Source organism: Camelus dromedarius, chromosome 27 (genome assembly GCF_036321535.1).
Source record: "Camelus dromedarius isolate mCamDro1 chromosome 27, mCamDro1.pat, whole genome shotgun sequence".
NCBI classification, from domain to species: Eukaryota; Metazoa; Chordata; class Mammalia; order Artiodactyla; family Camelidae; genus Camelus; species Camelus dromedarius.
Genome location: NC_087462.1, coordinates 4552060 through 4576786, shown reverse-complemented (window position 1 = coordinate 4576786; position 24727 = coordinate 4552060). Strand labels below are relative to the sequence as shown.

The 24727-nt window shown below is 39.4% G+C and overlaps 1 protein-coding gene across 3 annotated transcripts in view; it reads right to left on the bottom strand.

Moving 5' to 3' along the window:
• Positions 1-22562, bottom strand: part of LOC105087661 (adhesion G protein-coupled receptor E3) — a 35999-nt gene extending 13437 nt beyond the window's left edge. The window contains exons 1-11 of one of the 3 annotated variants that reach the window (XM_064479811.1): positions 22381-22562; positions 20888-20935; positions 20680-20761; positions 15589-15741; positions 12237-12401; positions 8837-8898; positions 7321-7407; positions 5957-6134; positions 4038-4157; positions 2228-2421; positions 794-958 (exon numbers count right to left, since the gene is read on the bottom strand). In XM_064479811.1, the coding sequence (XP_064335881.1) occupies positions 794-958; positions 2228-2421; positions 4038-4157; positions 5957-6134; positions 7321-7407; positions 8837-8898; positions 12237-12401; positions 15589-15741; positions 20680-20761; positions 20888-20935; positions 22381-22446 (1320 nt within the window). In that variant the 5' untranslated portion in view covers positions 22447-22562. The remainder of the gene's footprint in view (positions 1-793; positions 959-2227; positions 2422-4037; positions 4158-5956; positions 6135-7320; positions 7408-8836; positions 8899-12236; positions 12402-15588; positions 15742-20679; positions 20762-20887; positions 20936-22380) is intronic. The other 2 variants (XM_064479813.1, XM_010978367.3) reach the window with 2 other exon arrangements.
• Positions 22563-24727: the final 2165 nt, after the last annotated feature.

Genomic DNA, 24727 nt, shown 5'->3' with positions numbered 1-24727 from the left:
TTCACTCTACACATAAAAATAAATTTGAGGTGGGGGTGTGGGACACAGCTCAGTGGTGGAGTGTGCGCTTAGCATGCAAGAGGTCCCGGATTCAATCTCCAGTACCTCCATTAAAGGATAAATACATTTTAAAAAATTAACAAAAACAAATTTCAGGTGAACGTTGAAAATAGAAAGAGAGGGTTCTATGATGGTTAAGATGTAGAAAGTCACAACAGAACATGGCTCCCATCGTAACAATGAGAAAACCGACAAAATCATTAACTTTTCTCAAGCCCATCAGAAGGTTGCATCTACACAGCAAACAAGCGATATTATTCAAGATCCTCCAAGGAGAGAGGAGACAGATGAACTATTTCACTTCACAGAGGGAAGCGGTCATTGTTCCAGGAGCGAGTGTGAAGGAATCTACCAGCATTTCACCAAATTCCAAAAGGCTGGTGGAATCACCGAATTCCATCAGTTTTGAGTGACTGGGTTCCCAGACACAAGGGGTGCTGCTCTCGCTCACAAGCTCTTCCCCATGAAAGCACACGAAAAGATGCTCCACACCGTTAGTCATCAAAGAAACACAAACTCAAACCACAGAGATACCATACACACTCCTGAAAGGGCTATATTTTCTAATAAGAAAAAAGAGACAATTTTTAAAGTAAGACCAAAAAAGGAAGAAGAAAAGAGAAGGGGCTACACAAATATCATTCTTTTTTAAGATACAGTCACCTGTCCCACCCAGCCCAACACCATTCTGCAGGGGAGCCAATCTCAGCGTTAAGTGCGTTTATACACATACCGTCAGCACCACCGAAGCCATGAGAATTGCAAAGGTGGACAGGTGGCTGCAGCTGCAAATGGTTTGAGTTCCGTTGTAAAAGATGGCGTGGCATCCTTCATTAGACCAGCCCAATGAGATGTCATTCCAGTAGACACAGAGAGGCTTTTTGCTTTCCCCTGTCAACTGGAAAGAGAATTGCTCATTCATGAGACACCATCATTTAAAATCAGAAACTTCCCACAATTTGCAACAGTCAAGATGTGGAAGTAACCCAAGTGCCCATCAACAGACAATTGGCGGGGGAGAGTACAGCTCAGTGTAGAGCACATGCTTAGCATGCAGGATGTCATGGGTTCGATCCTCAGCACCTCCATTAAATAAAAATAATAACAATAAATAAACCTAATTACCCTCTCAAAAAACAAAAACATGGCTTAAGAAGAAGAAATGTGTGTGTGTGCATATATATACAACGTATATATATATATATCTACAAAGGAATATTACTCAGCTATAAAATAGAATGAAATACTGCCATTTGAAACAACACAAATGGACCTAGAGAGGACTCTACTGAGAACACTATACTTAGGGGAATAAGTCAGACAGAGGAAGGCAAATATTCTATGCTATCACTTACATGTGGAATCCAAAAAAGAAATGAATGTATATACAAAACAGAAGCAAACTCACAGACTTAGAAAACAAATTTATGATTACCAAAGGGCAGAGGGAAGGGGAGGGACAAATGCGGGGTATAGGATTAACAGATACAAACTAATATATATAAAATAGATAAGAAACAAAGATTTACTGTATAGTACAGGGAACCATACCCAATATCTTGTAATAACCAATAGTGAAATATAATCTGCAAAAACACAGAATCACTATGCTGCACAGCTGAAACGAACACAATATTGTGAATCAATGATACAGCAATAAATTTTAAAATTTTAAAAAGTAATCAAACCCAAATCAAACCAGAAACTTCCACTCGAGGTCTTTACCATCATGAATGATGATAATATTTTCTGACTTTTGATAGGTACTCTACTGCCAGGATGCAAATGTGTCTTTTTCCTTCACTTTCCTGGACGTTTATAGTTCAAGCGGTAGAGCACATGCTTAGCATACACAAGGTCCTGGGTTCAATCCCCAGTACCTCCTCCAAAAATAAATAAGTAAACCTAGTTACCTCCTCCCTAAAAAATACGGCTACAGGATATACAGCTTCTCAGTCTGTTGAAAGAATGGCTTTCATCATGCAAATGTTTGTGGAGTAGCCATTAACCAAGCACCGGCTGTATTTCCAGCCTCCACGCGCAGTCCCTGGCAGACCAGCTCAGGCAGAAAGCACCGACTGTGAAAAACAACACTTTCCCACCCTTGGGCTTACAGGTGTGATCATAAGAAACGTCTTGGTGCACAAGCAGCTTGGTAACTGCCCACCTGTGTGTGCAGAAAAGTGAAGTTCACGGGGGTGGCCAGGGAGCAGGTCTTCCGGCACCCCGTCGTGCCGCTGACCACCTTGGAATTCAGCTGAAAGCGATCCACCTTTTCATCGAGAATTAGGTTTTCCTTAGATACAAACGAGCTGTCTAAGAAGGACTCGATAGACTTGTAAGAAATAAAGGCCACGGCACCTGAAATGAAACAAGGAACCCATCAGCCTATGGAGGAAGTGGGGGACGGTCTAGCCAAAGTTAAGGGTTTATCTGGCAAGTCTCTTAGGAGTCAAACACAAAATGTAGGATTCTTTTTTTTTTTTTAAATTGAAGAATAGTCAATTACAGTGTGTCAACTTCTGGTGTACAGAATGTAGGATTCTGAATCCTACTTTATTAGACCATAAATCCGTATAAAACAGATTGGGGGAGATTCTGAAGTCTTGCCATTTCCAAGTTGCTAAGTCCCCTCTGCTCATAGCAGCACTATTTACAATAGCCAAATATAGACGCAACCCAAGGGTCCACCCACAGATGAATGGATAAAGAAGATGTGATCTCTCATATGTGGAATCTAAAAAAAAAAGGATACAAATTCTATTTGCAGACTGAAACAGACTCACAGACATAAAAAACAAACTATGGTTACCAAAGGGAAAGGGGTGGGGAGGGATAAATTAGGGGTTGGGGAATAACAGACACACGTTACTATACATAAAATAGATAAACACCAAGGACCTACCATGCAGCACAGGGAACTATATTCAATTTCTTGTAATAACATGTAATGGAAAAGAATCTGAAAATAAAATCTGCATGTATGTGTACGTACAACTGAAGCACTTTGCTGTACACCTGAAACTGAATCAACTCCACTTCAATAAAATTTTTAAAATCGCCCCCAAAAGATGTGATATACATATATACGTGTGTGTGTGTGTGTGTATATGTGTGTGTGTGTGTGTGTGTATGTATATATCTCCTACGTATTCTTAACAAAATACTAATCAGATCTCCAACTAGATTAATCAAACATCCACCCCAGCTGTAAAGGAAAAAATATCTTAATAAAGTGCCTCCAATACTTCCTTTCATTAGTGTAACTTTTTGCTATAAATATTCTCTTAAAAAATTCTTTTTGTAAATAGTATGCCAAAATAAATGAGACGACTTGCTGTCTGAATGTACTAAGCACTGAGTTACTTTTAAGCCACTGCAAGAAATTGATAAACTCCATTTATAAAATCTAAATATAAATTTATATGTACTTATATAGAAATATTACTCAGCCATAAAAAGAGAATGAAGCCTTGCCATTCGCAGCAGCATGGGTGGAGCTGGAGGGTATTAGGCCAAGTGAAATGAGTCAGACAGAGGAAGAAAAATAGTGTAAAATTTCGCTTATAGGCAGAATCCAAAAAACAAAGAAATGAACAAACAAAACAAAACAGAAACACAGTTTTAGACCCAGAGAATAAACAGGTGGCTGCCAGAGGGGAAAGGGGAAGGGAGACACACAAAACAGGTGAAGAGGATTAAGAGGTGCAAACTTCCAGCTGCAAAATGTGTAAGTCCTGGGGATAAAATGTACACAAGGGGAATATAGTCAGTAAATTGTAACAACTTTGTATGGTAACGGATCATAACTTGTCTTATTGTGGTGACCATTCATAATGTATAAAAATATCGAATCACTATGTTGTACACTTGAAATTAACAGAATATTGTATGTTAATCATAACTCAATAAAAACAGTAAATTTCCCTTCCCTCCAATTCTAGAGACTTCTAGAGAATGTGAGAAATTTCTGTTACCCTCCATTCCTCCTCCAGTGATGGAGGTGCAGGCAATGTCCATCGACTCCTTTTCAGTCTTTAATTTAAACATCTCATTTTCTGTTCTGCAGCCATTCTTGATGGTCAGTGTTTTGATAACTAAAAAAAAACCCAAACAAAACAGAAAGAGAGTCAATGTGACTATTGGATATCTTTGTAATCAGTTATTTAAAAATATAATCTCATTGTCGATCTCATTAAAAAATGACGAGAGTTGGAGGTTCAACTAAAAACTGGAGCTTGGGTGATGGAATTAGAGTGGACACCTGAGAGTGCTGGCTTACTTGGGGACCCAGTCTCTCATTGGAAGGAACAAATTCAATATGGTGGGGCTGGCATGACCCCCTGTCATCTTTTCTAAACATGAGACTGTTGGGGAGAAGCTGGAATGCTTGTGCACTGTAGGCTGGAATGCAAAATGGTGTAGCCCCTGTGGAAGAGTATGACGGTTCCTCAAAAAGTTAAAAATAGAATTACCATATGATTCGGCAATCCCACTACTCAATCCAAAAGGATGGAAATCAAGATATTAAAGAGATCTGTGCAAGCCCACGTTCACTGCAGCATTATTCACAGCAGCCATGATATGGACACAGCCTAAACACCCCTTGACAGATGAATGGATAATGTGGCATATACACGCGGTGGAATATTATTTACCCTTAGAAAGGAAGGACATTTTGCCATGTGTGACAACATGGATGAACCTGGATGGCGTTACACCAAGTGAAGTAAACCAGCCACCAAAGAACAAATATCGCATGATTCCACTTATACAAGGAATCTAAAATAGTCACCAAGAAACGGAGAGCAGAATGGTGGTTTCCAGGGGTCGGGTGGGCAGGTGCCTGGGGAGATGGGGCTCAGTGTGTGTGTAGTTTCAGTGATGCAGGATGAGTGAGTTCTGGAGCGGTGCTGTACGATGTTGCACCTATCGTTAATACTGTACTTAAAATTCTGTTAAGAGGGTAAACCTCATGCTAAGTGTTCCTACCACTATAAAAATGCAAAAAAGAATGTAGACTAATGGAAGCAGCTTGGAGAAACATACGCTATGAGGTTATTTATGGAAATTTACAAGCACCCATAAGTAGCACCAGTTACTCCGGGAACACAAATGTGTAATAAAAAATACAAACGCACAGACTCAAGGGACGCAAAATTGCTACTACATGCCTTCGAGAAGGAAGAAAAGAGCATAGGGTGGAGCGAGGGGAAAAGTATTCTGAATTATTCTATAGCCTTCTACTTCGTATATAGAAAATACTGTAGTTAAATACTGTACAAGGCACAACATTCACTCATCCTGGGGGAGATAAAATCTGTTGTTATTTTGTTCTCTGACATTCCCTGGGATATTTTTAACCTAAAAAAGCAGGATGTTGTCTTCTAATTGATGACAGCACCATATTTTTTTGTGTGTCCATGTATTTAGCCATTCATTCATTCATTGGAAAATTACTAAACACTTTCAGGCATCAGGCACTTTATCAGGCACTGTTTAGTCCCTCCCCCCATGGAAACACCTGTCAGCTCTAAAAGCCCAGAATGCTTTATCCCTCAATGTATCCTTGATAAAGATGTGTCCATGACAACCGTACGGTGACTCTTAGACTAAAAGGGACAGTACATACAGCCACAAAAGAGTCATTTTGAAAATAAGTTAGACTTGAATGATGTTTCAGCAGGATGAACTTCTAAGCCTCCTCCAACACAAACTTAGGATTCTAGAGAGAAACAGGATATTTTGCACCAAGTACACACAGGGATCTCGCCAGTGTAAGAACAGAGAAGGCTGTTTCATGCCAGTCGTGGCTTTTGAATTTTATCTCCACCAGCATTTCCTGAACCCAAATTAAATTTAAATGCCAGCCTGAGGATGGATAACCATAGCTTACCCACGAATGGCAACGCTACCCTCTGTATCCCCTCTGTGGACTGGTTGAGGGCAGATTCGTACGCCGCCAGCTGGACTCTGTGAAGATACTGCGTCGCTAAAAGGGCAGTTTCTTTTCTGTTTTTCAAAGATGACTGGGTCATGATGTTGTTGATGTGGCCAATAGAATTAGCTATTTCCTGCCATAAAAAATCAAGTGTACAGACACAGAAAATAAACTTCTGGTTATCCAAGGGGAAAGCGGAAGGCAGGGATAAATTAGGGGTTTCGGATTAGCAGGTACAAACTATTAGAGATAAAGTAGATAAACAACAGGGTTCTACTGTACAGCACAGGGAACTATATTCAATAGCATAATAACTTACAATGAAAAAGAAGATTAAAAAGAATATATATGTGTATAACTGAATCACTGTGCTGAACACCAGAAATTAACACATTGTAAACCAACTATACTTCAATTAAAAAATTATGTATATAAATGTATAACTGAATCTCTCTGCTGTACTCCAGAACCTAGCACTACATTGTAAATCAACAATACTTCAATTTTAAAAAATCATGTGTACAATGTGAAAAAAAATAGTATGTTTTGGCTCAGTTCAACTGACAAGTTTTATTTCAGAAGCTCACATTGAAAAAAATAGTGAGTGTGAAAAATGCCTATTCTTTTGGAAGAAATGGTAGAAGGAAATAGACTACAGATCCAATTTTCCAAATCTTTTAATATACATTTAAAAATTTTTAATTTTAATTTTTAATTTTTTAACTTTAAAAAATTTTAATTAAAACACTTGGAGGGGGGCGAATAGACCGTTTTTGAAAGCTTAGATAACTGCAACCTTTCTCTGGGGCGACTTCCGTTTCCTAACAGCGGAAGAAGGGGATGAGATGTAGGCGACGGCTTAGGAGCAAGGTGTGAACGTTTACACACGGCAGGAAGGGACTCGGACCTTGTACAGTCATCCCCTTCCAGTGTGAAGTAATTGAGCATTTTAAATCCACCTGTCCTAGATTTTGCCTCTATCTTGTTTCGCCTTTGTGTTTCTTCTTCATTTCCCTGCGTTTGTACTTTCTCTTTCGGCTTTCTGCTAAACCCCAGGGGGCCACGCTCAATCGTCATCCAGTATGGAAAGACGTTTATTTTCAGAGAAGAACTAGGAAGGGAGCGCTCTATGGCCAATAGAACTGAGGCAGAAATCTACACGTGGGGATTGCACTTCTCCCGCGATGGGAAGACAGAAGGGAAAAAGGACTGGTCCCACCTACCTGATCGTCAGTTCCCTCAGGGTACTGGAGGATGGAAAAGATGGAGAATTATCTAGCGTGAGACAACATTAACCAAAACTGGGAACGATTTCAAACCTGTAAAGAAATTGTAGCATTTCTATGTTCAGATACATCTTTTATCTTCATTGAACCGGAGGAAGTCGTCTGGCTGATACGCTGGTCCTTAGTGGTGTCCGAAAAGGAAAGAGTACGAACATTTCATCAGTTTTCATTAAGCTAAAAGCATCCAGAGATTGTTCTTAAATTCATATAAGCTTTATGAAAACAGTTGGTCCTGGTGGAGAAATACTCTGGTGTACGTGTGAATGCAAGACTGCAAAATTAAAAATAACTTAAGGGAATTTAACGTGATAAGCAAAGGGTTTGGGAGTATAAACACAAGCACACGATGTAAATAGATTTCAATAAATTGTTTTAGGACAAGTAGATGTTCATTTGCAAAAGGCAAATTAGTTCAGTAACTACCTCATTATCCCCAAAAGTAATTTCTGGAAAGCTAATGTCTAGATATAATATAATCCCCGGAGGGGAGGGTATAACTCAGGGGTACAGTGCACGCTTCGCATGCACGAGGTCCTGGGTTCAATCCCTAGTACCTCTGTTTAAAAATATCTATAATAAATGTATATAATAAGATATATATAATAAAATCCCAACTATCAGACTAGTCTCTGTTTTCTCACTGAGAAAATTAAAACAAATTAAAATTGGAGGAGGGGCAATTCAAATATCTCAATGCTGGAGGATGGAGGTAAAAAGATCGAATGCCTTTCATAATAATCAATATGTTAAAATTTATTTGTATTTTTATAAAAATATTTTAATATGTTCATATTTCTCTATAATATTTGTATGCAAAATATAATAATTTAGAAATGTTTTTCCACTCTCAGTTTTAATAAAAACAATCTTCATAAGCATAATGATCTTTACTCTTGGCTGTGACTAGAGACACACTATTTTCCAAAAGCACGCGGTCACCTAAACAGCCTAAAAGGCAGCATTTTTAAGTCCCATATGATGTTGAGCTTGGACAATTTAGGCCAAACTACAAATAACTTTTAATGAAGCAAAGGCTTGGATTTTTAAAAATTCATCTTATGGGTGTATGTCCTGATTTCCCTAATATCTTGGTGTAACATATGTTTATTCTGTAAGTCACATTTTAAAGATTTGCTTATAATAACACACAGCAACTTGCAACAGTGAAATTATATCCACCATAAGGATGTTTAAATTGTAGGGGTGCCTGGGGTTGCCTCTTTTTAAATAATTAATCCTGTACAAAACTAGTGTTGACTCAGGACATTTTGTGGCTCCGATCTATTCTCAAATAATACTTTGTTGCTCAAAATGGAAGCAATTGATAAAGCACAAAATATGGAAGGTATATGAGAGGATGTAAAAATATTAAGTATCAGGAAACTTTTTTTCCCCCAGAGATCACTTTTTTTATGTGTATATGTGGGGGAAGATGCTTTGAACCCTTGTTTTGTATTTCATACTTAGAGAGTATTTTATTTGTAATTATTGCTTCCTTCCACATACTGATGGTGTGCATCATACACACATTTATAAGATGTAAGCTTACCGGTTGGCTATAGTCTCTTGAAAATGTATCTTGGCTCAGGGTAGAGGAAGTAGGGTTGATTCCTATAAATAGAATGAGAGAGCAGAAAAAAAAAAAAGAGAGAGAGAGAGAGAGATGTTTCTTCATGGTCTGAAATTGTGACTTTACCTTAAGAGATGGAAAATTCTCCCCAACTTCCCTCCCAACTTTCTTTCCAAATGGGATTCCTGCTTCTCAGTCATGCCTGCTGGTCGCCCTATGTTTGTTTATTTTTAAAAATTAAAGTATAGTCTATTTACAATATTATATTAGTTTCAAGTGCACAATGTAGTGATTCAATATTTTTATAGATTATACTCCATTTAAAGTTATTACAAAATATTGGCTATATTCGTTGTGCTATACAATATATCCTTGTAGCTTATTTATTTTATATATAGTAGTTTGTGTCTCTTAATCTCCTACCCCTATCTTGGTCCCCTTTTCCCTCTCCCCACTTGTAGACACTAGTTTGTTCTGTATATCTGTGAGTCTGTTTCTGTTTTGTTATATACATTCATTTGTTTCATTTTTTAGATTTCACATATAAGTGCTAACAGAGCATTTGTCTTCCTCTGACTTATTTCTCTAAGCATAACATCCTCCAAGTCCATCTATGTTATTGCAAAAGGCAAAACTTTGTTATTTTTTATGGCTGACTAGTACTCCATTGTGTAAATATATCACATTTTCTTTATGCATTCATCTGTTGATGGACACTTAGGTTGCTTCCATATCTTGGCTATTGTAAATAATGCTGCTATGAACACTGAGGTGCATATGTCTTTCTGAATTAGTGTTTTTGGTTTTTTTTTTTTCCAGATATATACCCAGGAGTGTAATTGCTGGGTCATATGGTAACTCTACTTTTACTTCTTTGAGAACCCTCCATAATGTTTTCCATGGGGCTGCACCAATTTACATTCCCACCAAGAGTATGAGGGTTCCCTTTTCTCCACATCCTTGCCAACATTTGTTATTTGTGTTCTTTTGATGATAGCCATTTTGAAAGGTGTGAGGTGATACCTCATTGTGGTTTTGATTTGCATTTCCCTGATGATTAGTGATGTTGAGCATCTTTCCATGTGCCTGTTGGCCATCTGTATGTCCTCTTTGGAAGAACATCTATTCAGGTGTTCGGCCCATTTTTTAACTGGGTTGCTCCATCTTTGGATTTTTCAATAGGAGTCAGGATGACAAGTTAAAATACATCATTGGCAGCCACTAGGGGGAGTCATTGGTGTTACTGTAACAGGAGCTGCGTGTCTGGAAGGGAGTCGTGCTGTTAGGAAGCCAACAGTGTATAGTTAACAATGTGATTTTATCAACAATAATATTATGAGTTCATTCATTTTATCTTGACAATGATTTTTAGAATCAGATGACAAGTTTAAAAAAATGCAATTTGTTGTATGTCCCTTCTGTTACCTGTCTAACATGTTGCAGTCAGCAAAATTTGCCTCCCTCCAAGATGTCCGAGTTCTAATTTCCAGAACCCAGGACTATAGTATCTTACGTGGCAAAAGGGACTTTTCGGAGGTGATTAGGTTGGTGTTGTGATGTGGGAAGATTATCCAGATTATCCAGATGGGTCCAATATTAATACCCTGACACAGGGATTTTAAGAGTGGTAACACTTCCTGGTAGGAATCCGAGGGAGAGATGACTAGGGAGGAATGGCCAGACGGATGCAGCACTGCTGATTCTGAAGATGAAGGAAGAGGCTGTGAGCCAAGGAATGTGGGGAATAAACAAGGAAATGGATTCTTCCCTAGAGACTCAGGGAAGGAACTCAGCCCTGTAGATATCTTGATTTTAGCTCAGTGAGACTCATTTCAGACTTCCACGTGATTTCTTACAGCCCTCAGTAAAATAAGACGTTTGTGTTGTTTCAAGCAATGAGAGGTCTGGTAATTTGCTATGCAAGCAACAGGAAAATCATGCTTATGTACTGGGGATGAAAAACATTGCCTGCCATGTCAGTAAACAAAGGACGCTGCAGACATCAATTGTCAGCCACTACTGCCACCTCTGACCGTGAGCCAGAGGGAACTCAGGATGGTGACAAGCAGGCAGCCCGGCCTCTGCCACCATCCCCAACAGCGCACCCAGACGGAACCCAGGGTGGGAAAGAACAGGGAAAGATACTGGCCTTAGATAGTGGAGGTGCACGTCAAAGGAATCATTTCAATGAGCCCAGACTCTTGCATCTTTCCATACATAGAAAAGGGCTAAATTCTTCAACTTGACATGTCTGGTTTTCTTTAATTAACAGCAATCTTTTGATGTTTCAACTACCTGCTCTTTGCTCCTCCCCTGCTTCTTTAGAGGAGTCTTTTAGAGTGTGATCCGAGAGGCAGCATTCCAGGCTTAAGTCCTCAGAAATTCCCCTTGCAGAAAGCTAACTCTCAGCTTTTAGGCTGTGCTTCTCCACCCCGCCCCAGTCGACAATACTAACCAAATTGTTAAAATAAATATTTAATAATCTTGGCCTATGTAGTTACTAAAGTTGGGTTTTTACCTCAGGTTTTAACGTTCATACCTCTTTCAATCTTTCATAGTTGGGAAAGAGATTTCTCAGGATAAGATTTATTTTAACTCAGACCCATGTAGGGGTGTTTGTATATTGCAACATAAGAAGTAATAATAGCGAAAATGCTATGAAAAGGAAAATTTAATGACAGGAAAACAACAGGAGGACACTTATTTTTTCCTAGCACAGGAAATTAAGGAGGAGAAGAAAAAGACACTGTAAGCAACGTATAGCCTAAAAATTTAGGCGTGATTTAGATAAAAACAGAAAGTCTGCTTTTTCAGTTGCTGTTTTCAAGCTATCTCAATGCCTCTGTTTATTTGGTCTTTCCTATGAAAATACTCTTGTTTTATTTCACTATAGTTCATAGAGGTCATGGTTGCATTGATCTTCTTATATATTATAGAGAAAGAAAACTTTGATGGCTCTAGTTAGACAGGCACACAGTGATCTGGGCAGGGCTCAGCTGGGCAGTTATTCTGGTCTGAGTTGGGCTTGTCTGCTATCAACCGACCTGGACTCACTTATGAATATCTAAGAAATTGGCAGGTTGCCTGAGTGTTGCCTGATTTCAGATGAACTCACTCATACACCTAGTGATTGGCTATGTGCTCCAGTGATGGAGGTCATGTGTCATAAGGGTGTTTTTTTAAAACTCCATCTGTGTGTCTATATCTATATCTATACACACACACATACATACATGCATCAAATAACAATGTTTCAGAACTGAAGAACTTAAAGGTTATTAGAGTAACTGAAGTCAAATTCATAGTGATGAGTTTTTTGTTTGTTGGTTTGTTTTCGTTTCTTTGTTTTGCTCAACTCTTTTTTTAGGAAAATTTTCACCTGAAGGAGTCGTTGAATCTGCCCTGCAAGTTCCAGGGCCAGTAAACCGATTCTTCCCATCCATTGACACAAATCCAGGTTTGCAGACACAAAAGTATCTTCCTGGGACATTCTTGCAAGTGGCTGTAGGTGGGCACAAGGTGGAGTTCTTACATTCATCCTTATCTGTGGCAGGAAAGAGATGAAAAAGGGATCAATGACAGCGCTCTGAGGCGTCTCTCTAATCTGCATTCACATGCTTGTGGCATGTCCACCTCACACCAGGCACAGTCCTATGTATGTCTGGGGTGATCAATTCACTTTCATTTGCTCAAGCCTGTCTTGGTATAAAGTGGAATGTTCTGCATCCAGAAATCCACGAAGTACCAGCCAAACCAAGACTGTCAGCCACTAACAGCACAGTGAACAGGATAATCAGCATTTATTTTCTAATGTTGGAGGCTCACCGTGAGGACAGGGACAAGGAGTCCCTGTTAATGAAGGGCACCTACCAGGAAGGAAGATCAAAAAGCAGAAGGCAGAAGAGAGTGAATGAGTAGAGATTTTTAGAGAGCGAGTTTAGAAAAGGTCTATCTGGAGAGGTGACACTTAAGACAAAATGTAAGGGGATAAGAAAACACTGTACAAGAAATTCCCAGACAAAAGGAACAGTGATGCAAGAGTCAGGATGCAGAACGGAGCACGCCTGTGCAGAAGAATTAAGGCTTTAGGGATGAGTCCCTGCTTTCTGTGTCCTGATCACAGGTGGTAGGCTTGTGTTTAAGAGTGTAAGATGGTTGCAGGAGCTGGCTACAATGCTTAAGAATTACAAGAGTTCTTCAAGGCACAGGTAGGAAGATATAAGTCATACACCTTGACGTTCATCTATGTCTGGGAAGGAGGAAAAACATGGTCATCAGTTCTGAGACTCACCAGCTTGAATCAAATACAAGGGATCTACAGAGGTCACTGGTTGTGTGAGCCTCCCATGATTTCTGTAGCAATTCAAATGTATTATCTTGTTGTCTGAGAGGTCAGAATTCCAACATAGATCTCACAGGGCAATCATCAAGGTGTCAATTGGGCTGCATTCCTTCGACAGGCTCCAAGGGAGAATCTATTTCCTTGCCTTTTCCAGTTTCTAGAAGCCACTACATTCCTTAGTTCCTGGCCCCTTCCTCCCTCCTCAAAGCCAGCAGCTGAGCATCACTCAGTTCATTTCAGACTCTGAACTTCTGCCTCCTTCCTCCATGACTTGAGGACCATTGATTACCTGGGTCCACCTGGATAGTTCAGATCATCTTCCCATCTGAGATCCTTAACTTGATTACATCTGTGAAAACCCCTTTTGACGTGTAAGGTAATTGCTATAGGTTGACTGTTTGTGTCCCTGCCCCCAAACTCATTTGCTGGAAACTGAATGCCCAGTGTGATGATATTAGGAGATGGAGACTTTGGGAGGTGATTAGGTCAAGAGGGTGCAGCCCTCATGAATGGGATTAGTGCCTAGAAAAGAGACCCCAGAGAGCTCCCTGAGCGAGAAGGTGCCACCTATGGAACCAGACGTCACGTCTGCCGGTGCCTTGACCTTGGACCTTCCAGCCTCAAGGATGGTGAGAAATAAATGCTGGTTGTTCATAAGCCACACAATCTACGATAGTTTATTAGAGGAGCCCAAACAGACTAAGACAGTAATACATTCACCAATTCAAAAGATTAGTGTGTGGGCGTTTGTGGACATTTCCCAGTTTAGCACAGTGTTGTCACTGTGCATGGAGGCTGTACGTGGATGGAGGGCTGCCTTCTGGGAATCTGAGAATTTCCAGGGAAAGAGAACCCGCAAAAAGTAAACTGCAGCCGTATCCCTTGTAGATACTGAACAAGATAAAGTTAGCTATTCACAGAGGCAGTCTTTAGGATTATTTGACTATATATTCAATGAAAACATCTTCAGGTCAACAAGAGTGGCACAAAATTCAATGCATGGTTCTGAGAATCAAAAAAATCTTATTAAACTAATAATAGAGGGGGAAAGACCTTGAAATGAAAAAGAGTATTTAGCAAAACACAAACCCCCCAAAAAAAACCCGGAAAATGTCTTATTTAAAAATAAATATTAGTGATTTTCCGATTGAAGTCAGATAAATACAATTGGCTACTTGCAGCCATTTTTCCAAATGAGCTCTGAAGGGTCCAGTCAATATGCTGAGAAGACAAAAACTCTCTTTACATAAAAAAAAAAGATATAAATAATCCTTTTTATATGATTTGATTTTTCAATATGAAAAATTTGGGAGCAACATTTGAAAAATCACTACTGTGTTTTAGGAGTTGAGTTCCAGGAAAACACTTTAAAAAAAAATGATTTTCTAAACACCAGCCATAGCGTGTTAGAAAATATAATGAAAACAAACTCCCATGCACAAATCTTTATAACTTTTTCATGTACTTTTTCCTATAAATATATTCCTATAAATACATATATTTCCTAAAAATACATTTTTTTCTATAAATATACATTATGCACTGAGAGAGGTTTTTTGAAAACCCCCGGATGCAAAATGGTAACAATAAAATTTTGTATAATCTATATTTTTTGAATGTATTAGGAAACTGGTGAGAAAATACATTTTTAGTTGAATACTTGAAGATGTGTTTCCAAATGAGAAGAAAAATCATTATGATAAACAGGCTTGCTATGAACTTGTTAATATGGAATTTTAAAGTATTCCAAATTGAGGACAAATCCCCTTTATTTATTCCTGGCTAACATTCCTTCTCCCTTGGTACTAAAGAGAGTAGATCCAGGCAGCCCCCATCTATTGTTTGCAGATAGCCCATGAGATCAAAAGACTATGTGATTTTGGACACAGAAAACAAACTGTGGTTACCAGGGGGAAATGGAGGGGAGGGATAGATTAGCAGATACACACGACTATGTGGAAAACAGATAAACAACGGGGATCTACTGTATAGCACAGGGAACTGTATTCAACTCCTCGTAACAAGCCATAATGAAAAAGAATCTGAAAAAAAAAAAGTATGTGTACGTATAACTGAATTGCTTTGTTATACTCCTGAAACAAACTCTGTAAACTTCAATAAAAAATAGGAATTAAAAAAAGAAAAAGAATGATGTAATGAAAAATTTAAAAAGGAAAAAAAGACTGTGATTTGATCAAAAATCCTTGAACTAAAGGATTTAAGGAATCTTTATGATAATCAACAAAAAAATATTATTCAGGCGTAATATGTAGGTCTCCACTCTCAAAGGTCTTGATTTGATCAGTTATTATCAAAATCTGGGTCCAAACTTTAAGTATGTGGGATAAGTTTACATACTTTTCCGAGAACATTCTTAAAGGGCATTCACCTTTGCAAGTCACTCCGATGTCAGTGAAATGTTGTTCCCCGCTGCTTGACTCAAATCCGGGTTTACAGGTGCAAAAGTAGCTTCCCACGGTGTTACTGCAGGTGGATTTCGAAGGGCAAGTCGCGGCATTCAGGCATTCATTCACATCTGTGACTAAGAATCAATAAGAGGTCAAACTGGTGGATTCAGTCCATGTCACCAACCTGTCATGCAGGCGTTCTGTCAACAAATACTGGTGGACTGTGCTGTACATGAGAATTAACACAGCATGGTAAATCGACTATACGTCAGTAAAAAAAAAGATCATGAAAAAAATTAAATGGAAAGAAGAGTGCCTACAGGAAAAAAAATATATTGATGGAGCAGTCGCTCGGTGCCAGGCACTAAGTTTTACTGCTCTCTGACCCATCAGTTGATGAAAGCACTCCAGTTCCTGGCTCCACAGAGCTTACAGTTTTATGGGGGGCATGTGAACAAATTATCTTGTGTGGAAAGGACCGCAAATAAACACAGTGCAAGGAGCCAGAGGCTAAGAGGGAGCTAGGAGGGGAGAGTCCGTAGGAGGATCAGAGCAAGTGTGGTGGAGATGATTTTGTGCAGAGAATGGGAAAATCTGACGGAAGGGTTTTTTGAGCCGAGGCAGAAGCTGTGATGGAGACCAACTCAGAGTGTAGAGCTGGACAGGAGTGAACAGAGAGAGAAGGAACGATCATCCCTGAGTTCAAAATGTAATTTTAAAAAGTTAATGTCCCAGGGCAATCTCCCACTAAATATTCGTGAAAATAATTCTTCCCTACTATTGACAGTTTCCAGTGGGTACCATAAGCATCGGGGAAACAGCACATATTTGAAATGTACTAGGTGTCAGCCATTATGTTCAGTACTTAATTTGTGTGGTTTCCATGAAATCTCACAAAAACTCCCCCAACTATGCAGAATAATTTACTCCATCTTGTAAATGATCAAATGAAAGTAAAAAAAAAAAAAATCAGCCTGGAGAAATGCAAATTAAAAATCACAATGAGATCCCACTACTCACCTGCCAGAACGGCTAGAATTAAAAAGACAGACAATACCAAAAGTTTCTGCAGATGAGGATAAAGTTCTGACTTAAAAAAAAAAATAGAACTAAATATATAAATTCACCCCATGACCCAGAGATTCCACTTAGAGAAGTTTACCCCAGAGAAATGAAAACACATGTCCACAGGAAGACTTGTACAAGAATGTCCATAGCAGCCCCATTCATAATTGTCAACAATCAGAAAGCAAATAGAAGACTCCACCAATAGGAGAATGGATAAACAAATGGTGGTTTACTAACACAACGGAATGTTACTCAAAATTAAAAGGAAAAAAATTACTGGTGCAATCAACCATGTGGATAAATCTCAGAAACATTATGCGGGATGAAAGAAGCCAGGCATGGATTAGATACTCCATGAATCCATTTATATGACGCTACAAAACAGGTAAAGCTAGTGTACGGTGGTCGCCTCCAGGTATACTACCTTTAGGTGGAACGGGCAGAGGTTGTCTGCGAAAGGACGCGAGGGAGCTCTGGGGGGTAATTCTGATGCTCTATATATTGACAGGGGCTTGAGCTGCACAGTTACATGAAGAACTCATAAATAAGTCCACTTAAGGTTTTGGCAATTCATCGTATGTTCTGTTGACTTCAGGAGAAGAAAAAGAAACAGACAGAGAACTCTGTAATTAATCAGGTGCATGATGCCGGGTTTCAGAGTGCATCTAATTCATTTGCTTTCGCAGGATCTTTAAAAGTTTTCCGTAAAGATTTTCATAAAATGTTAGGGGAGGGTGGAATGAAGCCAAAATCTGACCTGTCTGAGATGGAATAGCAGGTAAATGGGAAAGTCAGTTCTATCGAACCCTAGAGAAGTTGTTTAGCCACCAGGCAAAAGTGTCCCTCCTATGCTACAAAAGACACAATTGCAAGCCTAAGTTGATAAGGAGTCTTCCAGAGGAAATTTCATAATAGTTATCAGCGGTCTTAAATGTAAGTCCTTCCTCTTTCTGCAGGTTAACTTCAGGAAGTTTAATTTCTAGTGCGTGAACATGTGTACTCAAGAAGGCTTACTGCCCCCTAGAGGGAAACAAGACGTAACCCAAGCACCGATGCCGAGGGGATTCGTTAAATAAACACGTTACAAGTGATGACTCTGCAGTGAGAATTGTTACTTTTTGTTTTCTTTCTGCTGGCATTCTGCACGTACTGGGTCCTGAAAGTTTCCCTGCGGACCCACGGCGTGTGAATTTCTCCTGCTATTGTGATAGTTTGTGATCCCTGCTATTTGAATATGTAAGTTTAGACCCGATCCTGGCCAATGCATGAGGCTTCAGTGGATTTTTCTTTTCTTTCTTTCTTTCCCCCCCCACCCCCCCACCTAGGGGCAGGGGCCACTAGAAAATTTTCTTTTTGCCCTTCTGGGTTAGTGGATGGGGTTTTTCTAGTTCACTCTGAGTGAACAGGATAGCCCTTGGAAGCTTTGGAAGTTAGAACACCCAGAGCGAGCTCCTCACCTCAAGTCAGCACAACGCTATGTTACTTGTCTTGGAATGAGAATTGAGGATGGAAATTTGAAGAAAAATAACCCCGGAACCAATCCACCTTGGTTCAAAGTTTGCCTTCTCTACTTAGTAACTGTGTTAAATTTGCCAAATAGGTTAATCACAGTGTGTGCCTGCGTGACAGGAGTATCAGTAATTAAACACGAGCACAGCTCGCGCGGCGCCTGTCACAGGGAAAACATGCCAGACGCCTGGTGAGCCTCCCCGCCCCCTCCTTCTCCATCCCTTCCTCCTCCTTGCGTTCCGTCTTTGGCTCCACAGTGAAAATAGAAAACTGAAAAGCAGAAAGCAGCACATGTCTGGCTGACTGTCTACAGACGGTAACGTTAATGTTAAATTTTGCCCAGCATTTCAATGGGATCTTGGGGTGGGGGTGAGGAAGGGGGGTCGTCCACGCCGGCCCAGTCTGCCGTACTCCTTTATACTTCTCTCTGCGTGGGTTTTGACTAGATTCTTTTTGCGCGGTATGGAATCTTATGCTTCTCTATATTATGAGATTAATATATTCATAAATAAATGGAGAGATGCAATATCATGCTACTCAGCCTCTAACGACAAGACGGCTCACTGATTATTGTCAAGAGAGGATTTTTAGCACATAATAGGTGAAATAAAAGCCCACTGTAGGACACTTTATAAACTGTGACCGCATTCGGTAAAATAATATGTACGTGGTCAAACCTGCATCTATCAAATCTCGGTCTGTATTTATACCTGTTTATATATGTAAAAATGCATGTACATATTTGTGCATATACTATTTAGCATACACAAGCTATTCACACAGAAGTCACAAAAATCAGGAGAAAAATAATATGGAAATAATAAGTAGATGTCACTTTTTATTAGAGCTTTAAAGAGTTTAAATATATACCCATTTATCTACTTATAAATATATGTAATATATGTTTACATATTCCTATGCCAAATATGTATATATTATATATACCTATTTATCTATTTATATATATTTACATAAATAGGTATATATAAAATGTATGTTTACATCTGTATAAATATATATATTAATTTATATATATTTATATATTAAATATATCAAAATATATAAACATTTTATACATTTATATTATACAGTATACATTATAATAATATAAATAATATATTATTAATGTATTATAATATAAATATATGATTAACATAAAACTATATTATCATATATTATAATATAAATATATTTTATACATTTATATATTTGATTTATATAAATATAAATTATATTCATATTTTATATATCTATATAAATATATGCAAATAAACATATTTTATACATTTACATGCATAAATAGGTAAATAAGTACATACAGGTATCTATATACACACATATATAGGTATATATAAATAGCTAAATGGGTATATATGTATATAAATGTTGTAATAAAAAGAGTGGTCATCTGTTATTTCCATATAACGTTTCTCCTGATGTTTGTGGATTCTTTGTGTAAATAGCCTGTGTAAGTTAAACAGTAAGGATAAGGGGGGAGGGCGCAGCCAGTGGTAGAGTGTGTGCCTTGCATGCACGAGGTTCTGAGCTCAGGCCCAATGCCTCTCTTAAAAATGAGTAGGTATGGAGAAGACCCCTAACCAGGCGCTTCTGGATCTGCATGCCCTGGGTTCTGCCCACGCAGACCCACGCCTCTGTGACTTCCTGGAGAGCCACTTCCTAGATGAGGAGGTGAAACTCATCAAGAAGATGGGCAACCACCTGACCAACCCCCACAGGCTTTCTGGTCCCTAGGCTGGGCTGGGCAAGTATCTCTTTGAAAGGCTCACCCTCGAGCATGACTAGGAGCCTCTGCACCCCAGCGGCCTCTGTGCCCCTCTGGTGTCAGGGCTTCTGCCTGGAGCCTCTTTCTGCAGTCACCAGGCAGCTTGTTAACTGTCCTGGAGCCCTCTCCCAAGCCTTGGACCAAACAAAAACAATAAAGCTTTATGCAGCAAAAGAAAAACAAAGGTAAACCTAATTACCTCTTCCACAAAAGAACCAAGAAAGACAGAAAGGAAGGAAGGAAGGAAGGAAAGGAAGGAAGGAAGGAAGGAAGGAAGGAAAGGAAGGAAGGAAGGAAGGAAGGAAGGAAAGAAGGAAGGAAGGAAGGGAGAAAGAAAGAAAGAGAGAAAGAGAGAAAGAGAGAAAGAGAGAAAGAGAGAAAAAGAAAGAAAGAAAGAAAGAAAGAAAGAAAGAAAGAAAGAAAGAAAGAAAGAAAGAAAGAAAGAAAGAAAGAAAGGAAGAAAGGAAGGAAGAAAGGAAGAAAGGAAGTTAGGAAGGAAGAAAGGAAGTTAGGAAGGAAGGAAGGAAAGAAAGAAAGAAGGAAAGAAAGAAAGAAGGAAAGAAAAAAGAAGGAAGGAAAGAAAGAAAGAAGGAAGGAAAGAAAGAAGGAAGGAAAGAAAGAAGGAAGGAAAGAAAGAAAGGAATAGTAAGAATAAACCAATGAAGCTGTTTCTTTTCAAATGCTGTAAGTACAGTGTGGAGAGAAAACTTACAAGGGCTGGAATTACACTTGGCTGTGTCCCTGGATGGCTGCATGAACTTGAGCCAGTGCTCACCATTTCCATACTTCTCTTTCTAGGTGTGAATTTGGGGGACAGCAAAAGTTGGTCTGCTTATCTCCAAACTGCGTTGTAAATAAGTATCTTAGAAACACAAGCTCCATGAGCCATTTCGGATTCCCTCTGCTTGTCACCCACGTACCTTGGAATGAATTATGAATGCTCGTGAAGAAAATGAAGCAGGAAAGCCCTGGGAGAGAAAACAAAAGGGGAATTTAATGTTTTAAGTGTTTTCTGAGGATCTGACTCTCTTGAGACTGACTTGACTTTTTGTTATTCCCTCAAATAGCTCTTGGGTGCTTAGTTCCTCCAAAGGCACGGGGTACATCCAATGTACTTTTAGCCCTCTAGCGACGGTTTTATCATTTAGAGCTAAAAGTGTTCACAGATCCATAAAAATATTTGAGACCTCAGGGGGAAAAATAGATAAAATAGGGGGTAAAATTAGAAAACTGAACAACATCAATAGATAAATGTTCACTTTAATGCCTGCAAAAGGTAACGTCATGTGACTTAATCAACTGTTGAATTTTTCAGGCATTAACACTTTATTATATTTGAAAATAGAGGGGAAGGGTGTAGCTCAAGCGGTGGAGCGCGTGCTTAGCACACACGAGGGCCGGGTCCTGGGTTCAATCTCCAGTACCTCTGTTAAAAAATACATAAATAAATAAACTTAGTTACCTCACCCCACCAAAACAAACAAAAATGATAATAAAAATTTTTTACTTAAAACTTTTTAAAAAAAGAAAAGAATACATAGGTCAGGTTTTCTCATCTGGCAAGTGTTTCATAAAAGTTGTAGGACTTGAACAATTAGATGTGAGTTTATCACCGGCTAGTAAATTAAAAAATAAAGTTATGGAAATAAAATTATGGAAATGCTATATAGAAATACATAGAAAACTATATATACCTCTTTGTATTTATAGTCAAAACCCCCTCCCCCCCAACCATAGCCTGGAATGAGAAAGAATTTTAATATGTTTTATATAATTGGGAGGTTGGGAGCTTCCAAAATCAGGAGCAGAAACCAACTATACTTTCCCTGGAAGAGAGGAAGGCTCTCTCTCAGTTTTCAGTTCCAACCGCAGGATGTTCAGATGGAAAGAGAAAAGCAGTGCTTTGATGAGCTCTTTGGATGCTGCAGTCAGCTCTAAAACCTGGAGGACACACACTGTGGGAATTCTAGCTTGTCTAAGTAAATGGGTCCCAAAGACGGAGATTCTATCTCAGTTTCAGGAAGAAAAATGAGCGCGGGGCAGCCTTCCATGCCGAAAGTCTGGCCCTGACATAAAAGAATCCATTCTTAGGGTAAATCGATTCATGTCTTGAAGGGTGATGCCCAGGGGTTCACTTCCATCCAATCCTTGTTTGACTGAATATTAGAGATTGTAGGCTTTGAAAAAAATTCCCATTTCCTTAGGAATCATTCTGAATTACTTCTTCTTCTTAATTCCTCTAGGTATTTCCATAGAAGACACCCCAGCTGTGGTTTCAAAGAACAAAGAAAGTGGATTCCCTCTCCCGGCCCCCCACGGCCCAGGTCACAACGTCGAAAACGAAGTAGAATATGAGAAGCCAAGAGTCCTTGCTGTTTCTAGTTGAAGAGAATAAAATGTTTGAAAGACTTACCACCCAAAGGCAAGAAGTGACTTCTAGCCATGACGACGAAATGGAAGCAAAAATAGGAACTTGCATCGTCTTTTATCTTTCTTTGGTGTTTCTCAAGGAGAATTGGGGATTTTGTAACAACTGCTATGGGAGAGTTTTCTAGTATTGTAATGGGCAATTGAAGAGAATAGCAAATTTTGTCCTTTCCTCTCTTTTCTTTTTTTTAATAGGGAAACAGGGCAAGTCTACTGTAGGCAGCGTCTTCTTCTGAAATGCTTAAAAAAATAAGATGGATGAATAGATGGACAGAGGAATGCAGGAATGGAGACACACGTGAAAATGCAAGTAAAGGGCTCATTGTAAGTTCCAGGTGGTGAGTATATGGGAGTTCACTGTAAAATTCTTTCAGCTTTGCCCTATGTTTGCAAATGTTCATAATGAAATATTGTCTAAAAAAGCTTAAAGTCAAAAATGCCGATCATAGAAATTTTAGAAAGAAGGAAATAAACAAAGTTATATCTAATCTCTAAGCTCAGCACTCCTACTAGTATTTTAGAAAAATTTAATTGTGGTCTACGTATTGTTTCTCCATCTCAATATTACTGACATTGGGGTCGGATTATTCTTTGCTGTGCGGAGCCAGCCCGGGGCTCCACCCATTAGATGCCAGAAGCACCCTCCCCCAACCCCTGTTGTGACAACCAAAAGTGTCTCCTGACGTGGCCAAATGACCGCTTCTTCTCCTAGTTGAGAACCAGTGTTCTAACTTATAAATGCCTTTCCACATTAAAATGCATATACACTGCAAGAAAGTGATACAATCTTAACTAAAAACCTAAATACGGTTTAAACAAAAAGAAAGACATCTCTATCCTAGGATGAATGCATTTGTCTATTGGACCAAATCTGATATGAAAAGTGAATGAAATTATATTTTGAAACATGGTGCTAGTGTTTTGTTTTATTTTGTTTTGTTTTTGCTGTTATTTTTGTTTTTTGGATTTTGGGGGTTTTTTGCTAGTGGCGGGATAGGACAAAATCCTTTTAAGTTCGTATAAAAAGATTAAATGCCTTAGACTAGCCAAGAAAATTATGACAAGGAAAAACAGTGGGCTTGGGAAGGGTACAACATGTGAAATTGAGGCTATGCAGCACGATTTACAACAGCCAAGACATGGGAACAACCTAAATGTCCATCGACAGATGATGGGATAAAGAAGATGTGGTGTATTTATACAATGGAATACTACTCAGCCATAAAAAAGAACAAAATAATGCCATTTGCAGCAACATGGATGGACCTGGAGATAGTCATACTAGGTGAAGTAAGCCAGAAAGAGAAAGACAAATACGGTATGATATCACTTATATGTGGAATCTAAAAAAATGACACAAATGAACTTATTTACAGAACAGAAAGAGACTCACAGACATAGAAAACAAACTTATGGTTACCAGGGGTAAAGGGGGTGGGAAGGGATAAATTAGGAGTTTGGGATTTGCAAATCCTAACTACTATATATAACATAGATACTGTAGAGCACAGGGAACTATATTCAGTATCTTACAGTATCCTATAATGAAAAGGAATATGAAAACGCATATATGTATGTGTAAGTATGACTGGAACATGATGCTGGACACCAGAAACTGACACAGCATTGTAACTGACCATACTTCAATTAAAAAGAAAAGAAATTGAGGCTATGAAGTCATCTTTCTTAAAAGAGCAGAATGTAAGTGAAAGAATTGGATTATTGGAACAAAATGATAGTGGATCTCAAAGGCCAAGCCAGGGACTCCCCCTGGCTCTTGTGGGGAGGCCTCTCCTAGTGTCTGGTCAGCCCTGGCTGGGAATGCCACCCTCAGCAGAGGTGTAACTTGCCCTGTGTATCTGGCCCTCGAGCCTGGAGCTGTCAGGTCCTGGGGAGAGTGTGTGTCCTCCCACCCTGGGGGCTCACAGGAGCAGTTCTCTGCTGGTGCTGACTGGGTCTGGGAGACAAGGAGGCAGACCCATCAGGTGCAGCTGGCTCCCCCACTGGCTGGCAGAGGGTGGGGGAGGACGGTGGACTAGCTCCCTGCAAGTCCTCTTGGGGACCGTGTCTTGGCAACTGAGAGCAGATTGGCTGACAGCTACTCTGAACCCAGGGAGCAGCTGGGGAGATGGTCAACCTGCTAGGAGACAGCACAGGGGCTGCACACTCAGAATCCTCAGATCCTGGGGCCATCCTCCTCCAGGCCAGGGGGACTGGGTAGTCCAGAGCTCTGCTGGCCTTGTTACTGAGTCCAAGATCATACTGCTCGCTGCATGACAGGCCAATAAATCGAGAGACTAGCTCTTGGGGCAAGGAAGAGCGACTTTATTCAG